The sequence below is a fragment of the Gouania willdenowi genome, chromosome 24, assembly GCF_900634775.1.
Source record: "Gouania willdenowi chromosome 24, fGouWil2.1, whole genome shotgun sequence".
NCBI classification, from domain to species: Eukaryota; Metazoa; Chordata; class Actinopteri; order Blenniiformes; family Gobiesocidae; genus Gouania; species Gouania willdenowi.
The window spans coordinates 16,202,557-16,218,905 of record NC_041066.1 but is presented as its reverse complement, the minus strand read 5'-3'; the positions used below and the strand labels follow the sequence as shown (position 1 = coordinate 16,218,905).

At 36.8% G+C, this 16,349-nt stretch overlaps 2 protein-coding genes across 3 annotated transcripts; one reads left to right on the top strand and one right to left on the bottom strand.

The window, feature by feature from the left end:
• Positions 1-1,014: 1,014 nt before the first annotated feature.
• zfyve1 (zinc finger, FYVE domain containing 1) lies at positions 1,015-10,260 on the bottom strand. Of its 2 annotated transcripts, XM_028439306.1 has the most exons (13): positions 10,053-10,260; positions 8,719-9,082; positions 8,394-8,637; positions 6,378-6,638; positions 6,083-6,297; positions 5,894-6,000; positions 5,126-5,234; positions 4,946-5,043; positions 4,676-4,793; positions 3,057-3,227; positions 2,377-2,557; positions 2,103-2,216; positions 1,015-1,383 (listed from the first exon to the last, which is right to left on the bottom strand). In XM_028439306.1, the coding sequence occupies exons 2-13, from the start codon at positions 9,034-9,036 to the stop codon at positions 1,151-1,153; spliced, it is 2,169 nt and encodes a 722-aa protein (XP_028295107.1). In that variant the 5' UTR covers positions 9,037-9,082; positions 10,053-10,260; the 3' UTR covers positions 1,015-1,150. The 2 variants fall into 2 exon arrangements, with proteins under 2 accessions (XP_028295107.1, XP_028295106.1); XM_028439305.1 differs by having other exon boundaries at positions 8,719-10,260.
• A 499-nt stretch (positions 10,261-10,759) lies between these two features.
• On the top strand, positions 10,760-13,647 carry pigh (phosphatidylinositol glycan anchor biosynthesis, class H). The gene is made up of 4 exons (XM_028439307.1): positions 10,760-11,176; positions 12,557-12,766; positions 12,885-12,968; positions 13,101-13,647. The coding sequence occupies exons 1-4, from the start codon at positions 10,997-10,999 to the stop codon at positions 13,173-13,175; spliced, it is 549 nt and encodes a 182-aa protein (XP_028295108.1). The 5' UTR covers positions 10,760-10,996; the 3' UTR covers positions 13,176-13,647.
• Positions 13,648-16,349: the final 2,702 nt, after the last annotated feature.

Genomic DNA, 16,349 nt, shown 5'->3' with positions numbered 1-16,349 from the left:
CACACTTTTGCTCTTTTACAGTTGTTTAATACATATCACAGCATACATGACCACAAGTGATTGCTGCTGTGTGATATCTAAAACTTCCAATAACCTTTCAGAGTGAATGGAAGTACAAACATCAAGGATTGAAGTCAAAAATCCATGATCAAAAAATAAAAAGAAATCAGTCATAAAAACCTGAATACATTTGCTATATTTATCAAAGCAGGCGCTCCATACAGTCTTGAAAGCAGTCAATATTGAACATACTGTAGACAGCAAACATGTTTTGTTTAATCTTTTTTTTGGGTGGGTGGTGTATCGATTTGAGGGGCCAGCCTCAAAAATGGCATGAAGTCTCTTCCACACATTACTAATGCAAACAATCTAGTGAAAATGATGAATTGTTGCATTTTCTCTATAGAATTTAATCCCTTATAGTAAATAACAATCTTAAGGCTGTTTTCCTCCTCTTTTATCCCACACCACACACACACACACACACACACACACACACACACACACACACACACACACACACACACACACACACACACACACACACACACACACACACACACACACACACACACACACAGCTACAAAAGATCAAGAACTTAAGTAAGTAAATTAGTCGGAATGCATCCTGATGCTACAATTAATCAGTTGTCTGATTCTAACGTGATTATCAATGCCAAAAAATTCTAGCAAGGCTGTAAAACAAATATTAACGTAAACATTTTTGAGCTTTTTATCTCAAACTTATAATGAATCCAAGGCTTTGTCAACGATATTAAACCAGTCAGCTCCTATATTATCTAAGACAGTGAGGGATTGTCAACCAAAAATGGTTTTATCAATTTAGATTATCCAACAGGACACATTTGTATTTAAATGTTATATACATTACTCTGATTCCTTAACTCTCAGTTTTTGTTGATATTCAAGTTTCACTGAAGTTTCTTCACAGTGTAAATCATAAGCATAGAAAATTGAAATTGGATCAATGGAACTAAAGTGATGTGACATCAGTTTAAAATGTAAAGTTACTAATTTTTTTTTTTGTCCCAGGCTAGAATCAGCCAAAAAACACAAAAAAAGAGAAACAAAAATCAAGCCTTTCCAGTTTGTACACAATCTCCAACTATTCATCCTGACCTTTGTCCTGCTAGAGATCTCCAGGTTTGTGATTACAACCATTACAGACCCTTACTGGGTGGTCCCAGCCGCGGGATGGGACAGAGCGACGCTCCTGGGAGCAGTCGTCGCACACGCCCTGGCCACAGGCGCGGCAGTGGTGGATGGACAGACGTGGGGTGAACTCTCTTTGGCACTCACAGCAGGAGCTGATGTCCTGGTCTGGGACCCAGTATGCTGGGCGAGCTGCATCCTTAACCAGACCTACACACACACGAAAACGGCCAAATAGTACATTTAAACCTCTAAAAAGTCACGTTTCATCCTTTAAATCTACTATCATGAAATCAATCACCTTTATTATGATTACAAAAATCTGTCCTTGAAAAATGTCATATAAACCTTCTTAAAATCTCTATCATTGAAACAACAAGAAACATATCCTACTAGAAACTAAAACTAAAACAAAAAAAACCCTGGAGGCTTACAGAACATTAAAAAAAAAATTAAATATACACTTTAATAAATAACTGTGACTTTAACTTCATATAGAATATGTTTCTCGGAACCTCCAAGGAGGTTTTATCATCCAGGAGGGTTTTCCTGCTGACATCTTTAAATTAAAGCCACAGGTAGTTGGTCTCTTTCAGTCTTTCTCTTCTCTCTGCTGAGTCTGTGACAATTTCATCAAAACGAAGTCGCATCTTGAACAATTCCATCACGTACAAGTAAAATTACTGTAAAGAGCGACTCTTTCGCTTTCAGAAAATGGTGAAATTTCTCACATAGAGCAAATATTAGCGGAGTTACGGTCTTTTAAATTAACTTGTTCTCCAAGATGCTTTCAAGGTCCCTGGGAAACCTGGACATTTGTCTATTTATGGAATCCGTTCAGACGGTCTAGAAAAAGACGTGAAAAGAGGACATGTCCAGGTAAAACCGGACGTATGGTCACCCTAATATTTGGACACATTAACACTTACAAATAGGTATGTCGATGGCACCAACTACGGCTCCGAACGTGTTCTGAACAGCCTCGCCAACTCGCCGTGCTATGAGGGTGCCTCCCTCCTCCTCCAGGGCTGCATCGAGCACCTCTATCACACAAAACCAGGCACATATGTAGAGGTTTGGTTCTGAAGTTGGTCAAAGGTTTTAAACTTTCTGCAGAGTTTGCATGTTGTTTTCTTAACGCTGAGCAACAAAACTGGTTTGTTTGACTACCGTAAAAGGGGGAGAAAAAAAGAAGATTGTTACCAGTTGGGATTCCTCTGTTTTGGAAACATGCATCGCAGACTCTCACAGGAGCGAGGCCCCAGCCCCTCTCCGGAACCGGCCGCGTTTTAGAAGAGCAGGCGTCACAGAAACCTTCTCCACAGGAGCGGCAGTGGTGCTTGGTGTCGTTGGCTTGGAATTCCTCGGCACATTTATAGCATTTCTAGAGCACATTTTAAAAATGACTTCCAGAATAAAACAGGAAATTTGACACCGATAAACCCCATAATAATTCCAGCAAGTTAATTTTGTCTTCTTTTTTTGAAATAATATGTTAAGGTTTCATTTATTCAGGCAACTTTTTTTCAGGAAATTTACTTGGATTTTCTGACATGATTTGACTGCAAACTGTCAGTCTTCCTCAGAGGCATCTACTGATTGCTTTCATGTGCCCAGAAAGAACTCATAAGAACACATGAAAGCGATCAATAGATGCCTCTGAGGAAGACAGTGTTGGCAGTCGAAACTTGTCAGGAGACTTAACTTTGATGTCCTGACATGTTTACTTTCAAATTAAATTTGATGATCATCAAAGTAAACTTCAAAGTAAATTTCCTGAAAAAAAGAAACCATACCATATTACCATTAAACCCTATTAAAAGAACATTACTTACATTTTCTATGCTTTTTTTCAAATAAATGTAATATCTTATACTGTATACCAGGATGAGAGAGTTGGGTGTCCAGTAGGCAGGGGCGATCTGGTCAGTAAGCCAGGAAGTGACAGCTTTGGCAGGCTTAACGCTGAGTTCGGACACAGACTGAGAAATGTATTTGACTCCGTCCAGCAACCGCTGAGCAGCATTGTTGTTGTCCTTCAAAAACCCGTCCGACTACAAGAAGACAAGAAGTGAGTGAGTAAAGACCTTTTGTTGCAGAAAACAGGGTGTGCGTGAGAGAACAATCACAGACAATCTGATAAACATTCAATGCTTTGTAGTTCATTCTTTAAAGCTTAGTCAGCAGTTTGACTAAACACAAGCTGTGTTTTTCATACTCGATAATCTAATGTAATAGTTTTGGCTGGACAATGTTCGGACCAGGGTTGGGGTCAATGACAATTACGTCTTCATTCATCCATGTTCAATTACAACTAAATTACAATTATGGTGACTGGCATTCTTTTCAATTACAATTATTATTATTTTCCACCTAAAAGTCAATTATAATTCCGTTCTCAATTATTGAGGTTCAATTACAATTCATCTCAATTAATGAGCCTGAAATAAACAACCCCATAAAACTTAACCTTCTTCTTTTATTGGCTTTCTGCTCACACAATCTCAGTTTCCTTGTTAGACTTTTTTATTCATGAAAATATTAGTTTCAATGTTTTTTCTGTCTTTACGCCCTTTGATGTAATTTTTTTAAATGGTAAAATGATCCTGAATAGAACTGACAGGTAGTGGGAAAACTTGGTTCTAATAATTATTAACTAGGTATGTGTAAACCCTAAAAATGTCATTAAATTGTATGGAAAAAACTAATGAAAATGAATTTCCATGCCAATTACAATTATGAAATCAATTATCTCAACTCAGTTACCATTAAATTACAACAGCAACTGTTTACAATTATATTCACGTCACAATTTCAATTAATTATCAGTTATGCAATTATAATTGACCCCAACCCTCGTTGGGGTTTAAAAATATATGTTGTCGTAATCGTAATTAAATTGTAATTGAGTTTAGATAATTGACTGTCATTGGAATTGCCATGAAAATTCTGTAAAAAAATATAAATTATAATTTAATGCAAAACTGGGGAACCATGTTACAGTTCTACACATACAGTATGTAGTTAATTATTAAAATATGTTTCATATCAAGCTTTCCATCATTTTACCAATGAAAAAAAAAAATTAAAGGATATACTGACACCAAAAAGGCTCAAACACCCACACCAGAAATATTAAAACCTATATGTTCATTGATTAGGAAGCCTAACAAGATAATCAATAGATAAGAAAAAAATTAAATGATAAATATTGGTTTTTAGTGTTTTTTTTTACAGCTGATTTAGGACCCGTTATCATAAGAGAGGCTAACAGAAAGCTAACACAAGAGTAAGGTTAACTTTTATTTATTTCAGGCTCAATAATTGTGATTAATTGTAATTAAACTTTAGTAATTGAGGACGGAATTTTAATTGACTTTCTGAGGACAAAAATAACTGGAATTTAATTGTATTTGGACTGTTATTGTAATTGAACAAGGGTAATTGAAAATGTAATTGTAACTGAAAAATGTAATAGACCCTGACCCCGTTTCAGACTTACTCCAGGCCAGATGTGCTGGATCTCTGTCCTGACTACTGTTTCCACAGGATCCTGGTTTCCATACCAGTACTGCCTGCTTCGATAGATCACCGCACAGTTGGGACATTCAATAACATATCTACAGAAAAAGACCACAGATAAGACATGCCTTAGTTAAATGATATAAACAGCTTTACATGGTATTACATCACATTATGGAACGACGCAATTTCACCTCTCTTCCTCTATTGAGAGTCCGCTGATTAAACTATAAATCAGATTTGAACTCACCCTGACCAGGCATAGATGGCCAAGCCAAACCAGGGCGAGTCGGAAGAAGCAGTCGTTTTAGGAACCACGATCACCTCTTTTCCTCCCTCGTAGCAAGTCTACGAGGTTCAGCACAAAAACCTCAGATTGTTGTAAAAAAAAAAAGGAAATTTTTCTGTAAGGCGTGTGTTTCGTTCTTGCCTTGCAGGTGTAGATGCGATTGTCGTACTGTGCAGAATAGCGGCACCGATGCTTGGCCTCGTGGTCGAGACCTTCCTTCAGGTGATTCATGCTTCTCTTACAGCCCGACCTTTAATCAGGTGCACAGAAATGAACATGTGTAATGGACCCAAAGGAGGGATGTGTGGCCATTAAAGCTGCTACCCAGGATATTTTTAAATCAATAGAATCATAGCGTTTGCCTCAGAAATCAATGAATCATTTGCTCCAAAAAGGAAAGAAAAAGGTGAAACTTGACGCTCAAAAGTTTGTTTTGATCTCGACTGTAAAGACTCTCTTATTGACATTGTCAGAAAAGTTTCGTGCAATGCATTGTGGGATGTGGATTCCCGTAAACTGATGCATAGAAGTGTTTTTACTTCATTATTACAGTTATTTTTTGTGTTTTTTGCCAAAAAACTAGGACAGTGTTTGGCTTGACATGATTCTATTCGATTTTGTGTATTACCCGTGACATTAGAGTGACGTAAAAACACTTTTCTGCAACTCCACATCCCATAATGCAATGCGTGCAATGGAGTGTTTACAATGGAAGTAAAAACAAACTTTCAAGGTGAAATTTCGATGTTTTTCCCTTACTTTTTGGAGTAAATAATGTTGAATGAATTGCTCTATGAGGCAAACACTATGATTTTATCTAATTAAAAAATGCATTGTGGCCACTAGCTTTCAATGTTTCTGTTTGATGGCTAATTTTGTCTTTGTGCTACAGCAAGCAGAGATACACACCCACAACTGAGGCAGATGCTGGAACAGGTAAAGTACTCATCAGGAAAGAAGGTGTTACTGGCCATAAACTCCTCTGTGATGTCCCCACTGAAGCGATCACTCAGGGCCTGAACAATTAAAGTTCAGAAGAGAAAAGGCAAGTTAGAGAATCTTGGTAAACAACTGACAAATGTAGTGTAGCACCGTTACCTGCAGTGCTTTGTAAATAACACCAGCAGAGCGGGGTGAGCGGGTGGTGTTGTTATCCAGCTGTTGTTCCAGGCTTCGCAGCAAGCCACAAAAATCCGTTGGAGGGTTGTAAGTGCGAGTCCCACGATACTGAATGGAGCTGAATGCTTCCGGAAAGAGATCCAGCTTCCTGAAACGTTCTTGGAGCAGACGGTCTACTGACTCAGAGGGTTTGTCTGCATCCACCAAGAAGAGAAACGTGGGTTACACGACAGTAAATTACAGGTAAAAATCAGAATATTATTGTTTGCTGTACCTGAGCCCAACAGTTTAGTGTGGACGGTCTCATGAAAAATGATCACTGCGGGGCCCAGAGTGGACAATGGAACATCCAAACCACAGCGGGTGGTCGTTGCCTTCAACTCCTTGGTGAAATGTTTCATGTAGGCATCCGATGCATCTCCAAGAAACTTGAAGAGGTCGTCATGGAGACGGTCAGCGTGCGTTCGGTAGATAATTACGTCAGATATGGCGAGTACTTTAAGGAGCAGACGGGTTCGCTGACCCTGGTGAGTGCCTGATGGGTCAAAGGAGGGTGTGAGTGACTGGTAAACCTCCTACTATCCTTGGGGTCAATTTGACCCCAATGTTTGACCACAACCAATAGGGTTCATTCACCACTTTTTTCTGCTTAATCCAAATGTATTTGTGTATGAAGTGGCGCTATTGATTGATCCTGGTCTAACACTCAACATTTCAGTCAAAGTATTTCAATTTGGCATATTTAGTTGTAAAATGTCAGAGTGACTGATCTTTATCAGAATAAAAAAAAACTTTAATCATCCCATAGGGCAATTTGAAAGGCAAAGTATGGCATATAAAGAAAAAAATTGAGGAAAAAAAATGAAAATAGAAATGAAAACACTGGTAGTAATAATAATAATAATAATAATAATAATAATAATAATAATAATAATAATAATAATAATAATAATAATAATACACACCATGCAGAGAGACAAGGATGTGAGGTAAACTGAACAACAAGATGCAAATGAACAATAAAGTGTTGAATGCTTATGTATAAAAAAAAATAAACAATTGATTTTTGATATTGGCTGAGAACAAGATCATGTGACGTTTTGGGACCATCTTGCATCACAAACAAGCACAGTTAGCCCTGCCCTTTTTATAACAAGTTCAGATGAACTACGGCAAAACCCGCGAAACATCTCCACGCCAAATAGCACGTACCACATTCCCGAGAACTCAGTCAAATGACTCGGTTCCACCGAGTAAAACAAATCAAATAATGCGAGACATTATCGTAATCTACGTTGAATTACCTTTGAAACGATATATCACACGACTATGTTCCGATAAATTTAGAAGTTACCAGAAAAGGGGCTTTGAGCATCTCATCATATTCATTCTTAGAGTATTCATACCAAACTGCATTCCGATCTAACGAGAACTAACGGAGGAGTAGTCATTGGAAAATGGGGCCGCCGGGGACCCCCTGGCGTCCCTGTTACACATACGGGGTAATGGGCCCCATTCATATATTGGTAAGTGCCAATGATTCGGTACCACCAACCTTCGTAATATTTGACTCACAATTAAATGAGAAATCGACTTTTGTATTTTTCTTTTCTTTTGGGGCCCCTTGGGGCCTTCCTGGGCCCCAAATCAAATCTCAATCTCCGAGCGTCTATGCGTACACATCTATAGATTATACCTACCAAATTTCAGCCTGATCCGTTCATGAATAACAGAGGAGTAGCAATATTAACTCGTGTACACAACAGCAAGAAGAACAACAACAAGAGGAAGAACAAAATGAGTGGTGTTTTGAGTCGAGTAGCCCGGCCTAAAAACTAGCACCTGTGAGCTCTACAATCTGTGGTGAGTAGGCTGGATTGAGAGAAGAGTGAATAGAGGGGTATATTGAGTAATGAGTAGCTAATTAGCATTGCATAAGATTGTTCATTGAAGATTTTATAGTATAGACTGGGTGTGTCTCAATGGCTCAAGGAGCCCCGCCCACAATCAAGGCATTTTTTTTAATTTCCCTCCTAGGGGACGGTCAGGAGAAAGCAGGGGTTTAGTTACTCTTTAAGATTAATTTAAAAGTGTGGCCTGATGGTGGCGCTAGAAAACAGGTCCAGATTTCATTACTAAGGGCTTATTTATGTATTCAACAAATAAACAAAGTGCATGACACAAACACTTGGTCAACAATTTTTGGAAAATCATTTTCTGGAGGCAAATTACCCAAGGGTCAGACTGACCCCAAGGGTAAAACATGCAGTAAAAGGTAATAGTTTGTTACCTGCACCGAGCAGTCCCTCCGTGTCAATGACTACAACCCAGTGGAGGGGGTCCATAGCTGCCCACACGCCTACAGTGCAAGACTCTTGGGTGGGGGACGTCTTGAAGACTTCTCTTCCAAGAAAGAAGGTATGGTTGAGCGTATGGGATTTGCCCTCGCCCGTGTTTCCAAAGATGGACACCACCTTCAGAAGCTCATCTGCTCTGCAGCCCAGTTGGTTGATAAACTCCTCCTCGTTCTTCACCTATGTATCCACACAATATTTATGTCATCAAGCAAAAATGTGAGAAATGTGTTGGCAGGTAAAGGTTGGACCAAAGCTTACCTGCATTTCCTCTTTTTCATCCACCAACAGGAAGCTGCACACCTTGTCCAGCTTGGCTTTAAGAATTTCCATTTCTGTCTCCCCAGCACTGACACTGCTGTCCTGTGGAGCTATCGCAGGGGGGTAAGGCGATAGAGGGTGCTTCCTTTTATTTACTCCACTGTGGGTGCGTTTCTGGCAGTCCAAACACAGGTTTATCTTACATCCCTGGCAGCGGACCACTGCTCTAACTCGGACAGAGCAGCTGCCATCTCTTTTGCACGAGTCACAGAGGGGAACGTGGCCTGGAGCGATCCGAACCCGGTCGTGATTCCTCATTCGCTCCTGGCGATGAAGCTCCAGTTCACAGCGACAACACTGCAAACTGCCACACTCATCACACTCAAAGGCGGCCTCATCTGAACCCCCACAGGCATAGCTCTCCTGGCATACTAGAACTGGATTCATTCCTTTATCTATTGCTGAATCTCTGCCACTCATGTCAATCCCAACAGGGAGCCTAATATAAATATATATATAGATATTTATGATGATATGATAATAATTGGGGAAATTCAGATGGTAGTGTATATTTAGGAAGGTAGGAATTGAAATGAAGATAAATTGACTAAATATTATGGCAGAAATCTTTGTTTTAATGATAATATTTGGGAAATACAGATTTTAGTGTAAAATTAGGAAGGTAGGACTAGAAAAGAGAAATTGACTAAATGTTACATGTCAATTTTCCCCACCAAATGTCAAACATTTATATTGTTTCTGCTCCTGTTCCTGTAGCAATTTGAGATTGCGAAATGTAAAGTGGTTTACAAATTAAAGTTATTACTATTACTATAAACACCTTTACAGACGTAAATTTAATGAAATCCCGAGACAAGAAACGGAAAAATATGAGTTTCCACTCACCAGTTGCTGTTATTGTACAATAATAAACTTACAGTTGGCATATGGGAAAACCCGCTCTTGTTTACTGTACTCCAATTTAATTATTAATGTAGTCCAAAGTGATTCAAGTTCAGACAACGATTTAAAACTATTTTTATAAGAATTAGTAAGGAAAAAATATGTGTTATGACTCGAGCCTATCGTCACTGTACTAGTTTTAAAAGCTATAGTAGTAGCATTTTGACAACTTTTCCTCTTAAAAACTCATCCATTTGCCATACAGTATTTTTATTTTATTTTTTAATCTAGTTGTAAAACTCTAAAAAAAAAAAAAAAAAAAAAACAATAACAACAACAAAAAAAAAAAAACCGTGTCATTGCCTAACAGCAGCTACACACAAAGCAAGCACACTGAGGAAACAAAACAACCTTCATTTCCATCGACTGACCTAGCAGCTCCTACCAGTCTGACGAACGAAGACTTGGTTAAAAAGCGTTGCTTCGACTCGGTTTATAAGCGATACACGATGTAAGGCCAGGCCTTCGAGTGCCACATATAGTCAACGTGGCTGATAAAGTCAGCTATTCGCGTTACACCGAGTCCCGAAAGATGTTGTTACTTTTACATCAGCTGATCGGCTTGTTTTTATCCTGAGGTTAAAGTTCAAAATAAACGCAATGCCTTCTGGGAAAAGGAGTATTTTGACACCAAAGGATATTATTCGCGATTAGTCACGGACATCAGTTGTGGAGGTGAAAACAAAACTCTAAAAATTTGGCTAAAGTCGAAATTATGGACTTTAAACTGTCTTTAAAACAAGTCACCTACAAGAAATATAATGTAAAAAAAACATCAATTCTCTTCCCATAATGCATTGCTGGTTCCAGCTGCTTTTGAGTGCGTTTGATAATATCGTCCGCGTACACCGATTAGCGTTTAGGCGGAGTCAGCGTTAGGAACTGACACATTTCATTTGACATCTCGTCTGTCACTATGTCTGAAAAAAAAAACTAAAAATATAATATTATTTGTAATGTTATTTTTTTTGATCATGACTTGATTTCTCGTATTCCCGTATTGTGGCTCCTCACAACCAGATACCGTATTGCTGCTTCCGGGGGGACTCGGCATACGAAACAGTGCTTTACAAAAGTTAATGATCCCCCCCTTTTCTTTAATAAATATGGCTGCTTGTGTCCCTGAAACGAACAAGTGCACGTAAGATAGGTCATTATATGTACTTTTATTTTTTTTTATTTTTTTTTTACCGTATCTTCAAAGCTAACCCTACCTGCTCTTAAGCTAATAGCTAGCATTAGCTCAGTGTTGACCGTCGGAGGCTTTTTCCTTCCATGCTAGCTCTTCTATTATTTCTCCCTTTTTAATTGATTGATGATGGAGGACGAAACCTTCACTGACATCAGCGGTAAACCCATAACTCTGGACTGTCATAGTCACTCCAGCTTTTGCAGGGAGTTCAACATCAGCTCTCCCAAAGTCTCCATTGGGAAGGTGATGGTGTACACCTGCTCAGTGTGGCTAGTAGCCTATGCTGTCTTCTTCTTCACACAGGTGAGATCAATAATTAATTACCACATCAGTACTTTTTTTTATATAGATTGGAATAGTTGCGTTTTTCTCATCTTTATAAAACTTTTAAACCGTAAATCTAACATTCATCATTAGTGCAAAAATCATTATTATTGATAAGCCATTTGCTAACAATTACATTCACAGTCGTTTAATTCCATATAAACATACTATAATAATGCCTCATGTTATAGGTTATAGTGTGTTATTGATTATTGAATATAAAGTTATTAACTGTACAATTAATTACTGTAACCTGACCGCTAGGATTATGGTATATAGGGATGTCCCAATACAACCTTTTCCACGTCCGATACGATACTCATATTGTAGCCTTGATTATTGGCCGATATCGATCCAATACTATATCAGCATAAATCATACATACTTTTATTACTTATTTTGTAGTGTGGAATGTTAGAAAAGGCTTGTGATGTTACTTACACCAAGAACAATAGTCAGCAACAGTAGGTATGAGAAAAATATATACAACAAACAATACATTTTAACCTTCAACATAATATCTACAATATTCTACAATTGAATAAATATAATATAATATATATCGGAGATTTTAGATGCAGTCCGATAAAAATTGATATTTGTTTTCTGGCTCATAACGGACCGATATCAATATCGGATCGGGACATCCCTAATGGTATATATCTGTATTATATTTGTACATATGTGTGTTTGTATTATTATTATTTATGTTATTGTATTTTTCTCTACTGTAATGTGTGCACTTGTATTTAATCCTTATTTAATTAACAGTCTTTTACTTCTTTATGTACATTTTTCTTTTTTCTTTCTTTCTTTCTCTAGTGTTTATTCTTTTCATTTGTAATATTTCTTGAGCCTTAGTAGCGCTCAGTAATTTTCCCCTGGGATAAATAAAGTATTGGATTCTGATATGTAGACAAGTGATAATGTGGATTAGGTGTGTTTTTCCTCGGAACATCAGTTAAAAAAAAAATTAATGGATTTTGTTTTGCAAGTAAGACATGTACCGATCAAACCAATACACCATTTTTTTTTGTTTACACATACAACAAAACATGTATTTAATTGCAAAAAAAATCTTTTAAATACAAACTACAATCTTTTAAATACAAAAATTCACCTGACAGTTTTCCTTGTAATTGTAGAGTTGTTTTGTTTTTCTGTACTTGAATGTTTATATTTTTGTACTTAAAAACTGTCATGCTGATTAAAGATTAAACACTTATGTAATGCCAACTCTATTTGTAGAAATATTTATTTATTTTACTAAAAGGTTTTTATTTGTGTACTTAAAAACCGTCATGTAGATTAAAGTTTAAATCTAAGTTGTTTTTTTTAATCTTTTTTGCTCTTTCACAGAACACTGCCTTTCTCTCCAGTGCTATTATCATCACCCTCGTCGGTATGATGTTCTACATCCATTTTGTGAAAGTGGACCACGAATCTCTGCTGGTCATTGACTCTTTAGGCATCCAGGTGTCCTCCACCTACGCATCAGGACGTGAAATCACCACCTTCATAGAGATGAGCAAGATCAAGGATATTGTCATCAACGAAGCTGTTTACATGGTACGTCAGTGCTCGTTATTACCCCATTGTTTTTGTTTAACAAACATTTACAAAACCTTGTGTTTTTTTTTTGTTTTTTTTTGTTTTTTTTTTTTATTAATCCTGTGTTTGCTTTCAGCATCAGATCATCTACTACCTGTGTGTACTGCTGAAAGACTCATCAGAACCAAGTGTAGTGTCAAGTGTTGTTCCATTATTTGAGGTAAGGATTGCTGCTTGCTGTGACATTATGTGATAAAAACATACTTTTGACAACTGGACACAAAGTCCTGCTAATTTCTTCATGTTCCCCGAAAACATTTGTCAAAACATTATCCTTTTTTTTGTGTTGCAGAGTTCAAAGCCGAGGCTGAACTGTTTGGTGAAAGTGTACAAGAGCTGTCAGGAGATACTCTCTAAGTGTCAATAATGGACAGGGCAAAGTTACACATAATGTTACCGGTTATTAATATAGAATATTATATATAGAACTGTAAAAAAAAAAAGATACTTTTTCCACTTTGCTGTGTAAACAGAAGGTTGTAATTAAGCTGACAGTTTCGTGTCAGTGTATCTCAGGTTACTTTGCAGTGTATTTTGACATGTTAAGTATTGCGTAGCGTCCCAAAATATCTTCCAGTGTATAAACATCCTTAACCATAGACATACAACTATTAAATTCAAATTCTAAACCTTGCCACAATAAATATTGGTGCAAATATTAATTTTGTAGTTGGATTTTATACAGTAACTTGAATGCCACAACTTGTCTTAAACCAGCTGTTGTTAAACATTTTATTAGAAAGAAACCTTTTTTTGTAGAATATTTATACTTTTAATTTTTTTGTCTTCACTGACTAATTTGTTAACTTAAATCTGTGAATAAAAATATTACTAAACAATTTTCTGTGTTTTTTTTCCTTCTTCTTCTTAAATATAGTGTTGCGCTCTCCTTTACCACTAGGGAGCAGCACTAATCCTTTTTTTTTCTTTTTTTTTTACTGTTTTACACCACCCTGTTAATTGTATAATTGTATTTCAGAGTTTGATCATTTGAAATGGACACAGTATGTTTTTATAATTACATGTTTTTGCCTTTTTTTTGAGCACATTGGAAGTCTTAAATTGTGGAACTCTTAGAGGCAGTTTTAACGCATGTTATTGTCCAGACTTGTTTTTAGAGGCGTTATTTGTGGTTTCTCACAGAATAAATGATTAGTGTATAGAATAGCATTTTGTTTCATTATTTCATGGTTATTTATATGAAATTACAGTCTACTGAAGTTAAAGTAAATTAAATGAGACAATCTTAGAAAATGTCAATAAATATACTATTGCTTTTAACCACAGCTGTAATGATAAACTGATAAACCATTTCTTAGTAGTTTTATCATGAATAGATTTGACTTTTCATTGGCTCGGTCCCTTTTTGACCCAATGCTGTGTTAGCATTTTCACCCAATTTGGCTTAGTTTTAACCCAGTGTTTGTCAGTTTCATGAGTTTTGCTTCGTACATTGTGTATGAAATCAGATTAATCCTCACGATCATGTGATTAATAATAGAGAAACACTATGCTCTACTGTGTCTAGGTGTTTTCTTACTTTAAATCAGACCTGTGTGTGAACTCGGGGCTCCGAGGTCAATAAAACAAGCAAATGGCTGTGATTTTCATGAGTGAAGCGTTAACAAGTGAAGATGAGCACTGGAGGTGTGAAATGACCATTTACTGGGGGTTCAGTGCAGTGGGGTGACACCACATGCACCCCCTGAATAAGCACCATAAAGCATCTGCTGCAGGTTAGGGGGAACTCAACTGCATTAAGGCCATATTCCATCATTTTAACTATGCAACTTCTAATGAATTCTGTGCAATAGGTTATAATATTATAAGATAAGGGACTTCTTTTAAATGCATTTTTTTTTTTTTTTTTTTTTTTTGCAAAATGTGTTGTAAACAACACGGGAAAAGCCATTGTTTTCAAATTCCACCAAAATAAAATAAAGCTTTACCTTTAGAACACTTTACCTACAAGCAACTACATCACAAAGGGCTTTTACATTTAAAAAAAAAAAAAAAAAAAAAAAAAGCAATTTAAACACTAATTTGAGGGGCTCCCGCAACAAGAGTCGACCAGCAATCATGGAGGCGGAGCCACAGCCATTCCTTGACCCCCTCCACCCCCTGGATGATGATGATGAAAGCTTTTAATGTGATGAGGAGAAACACTGGAGATAAAAATAACACAACATATTGTAATAAATCAACTTTAAAAATTAAAATTAAAGCAAATAAAAGAGAAGGCGAAATAAGACCATGAAATACTTTAATCATGTCAATAGATAAATAAAAGTTGCAATCATCAAATACATAAGGTGTGCACAAATCAGATAATTAACATAGGTCATATGCAATCGAAGACTAATTATAAAGTCCAAGGAATAGATTGAGCATCACAAATACCCCCCAAACTTTTTTTTACCCTGTCTGCACATGCTGTTGAAGGTTATCTATGCATGTTTTCTCATCTATTGCATAATTGTGACTATCACCAGCCTTCCCGAAGGAAGTGTGAAAAAATTGTATTAAACGGAGAGTGTAAAAAGAGAAGGCAGTGTTGCACCTTGGTGAGGGGAAAGGGAACAGGGAAGAGGAAGTTAGGGTGGGAAAAGTCGACCGTTTTAAGTTGAGAGTGCAAAGTGATGTTACAGTTGTGTATTTCTGCCCCCAAACTATTCTGAAGGTTTATCACTACTTTCAGTTCAATTATTTCATGCACGTTAACTTATCTAAACGTTGGTTTTGCAATCTCAGGCTTTGCTGCACATGCGACATTAAAAGACAAAGCGGGTCATTCATTACTGTGTTTAACTGGAGGTTTAAGGTTAACCAGCACCATTAAGTGCTATTAAATCAATCAGGTGGTGATGAAGTCAGTCATAGTTACAGTATTTGCTATTATGGTGTTAAATTCCAGTTTTGTGCAGCTTTAAAGACTAGAGAATTATGCTTTTCTGTCCAATTTTGTGCTTTATTTCCCATGTATACCATTCCTTCCTTCCTATAGTGTGGATGTTAATCAGTAATTTAAACTGACTAATTCTGCTTCGTATCATTTGATAGAAATACGACCCAAAAAAGTGGATACTCAACTACATGTTCTTGTTTTGAAGCCAATCGTGTAAATGCAGACTTGTTTTAAATTAGATACGAAGTATATCAAACTAATAATGAAAAAAATCAAGGAATTATATTTACAAAAAACTAAAACATTTTCATCACAAATCACTGGTGTTTCCAGATTTTTTTGAATCTTCGGCAAATAAATATTTCTACATCTTCAATATATGTTTTGGATGTGAATAAACTGCAAGCCATAGTTGAAAGACGCTGCATGCACAATTTTGCAAGGAAAGCCAATATTTAAAATGAATAAGCTGAACAAATACTGTATTTACTCTAAAAAAAGTGAACAACCTGCAAACAAAACAAATGAAATTATAGTCTGATCTCAAACACTTTTAACTGCGTCATAAAAACTTGAACAACGCCTACGTTTTAGTGCGGCCGTCCTGAATTTAATGGCACGGCATTTTACGATCCA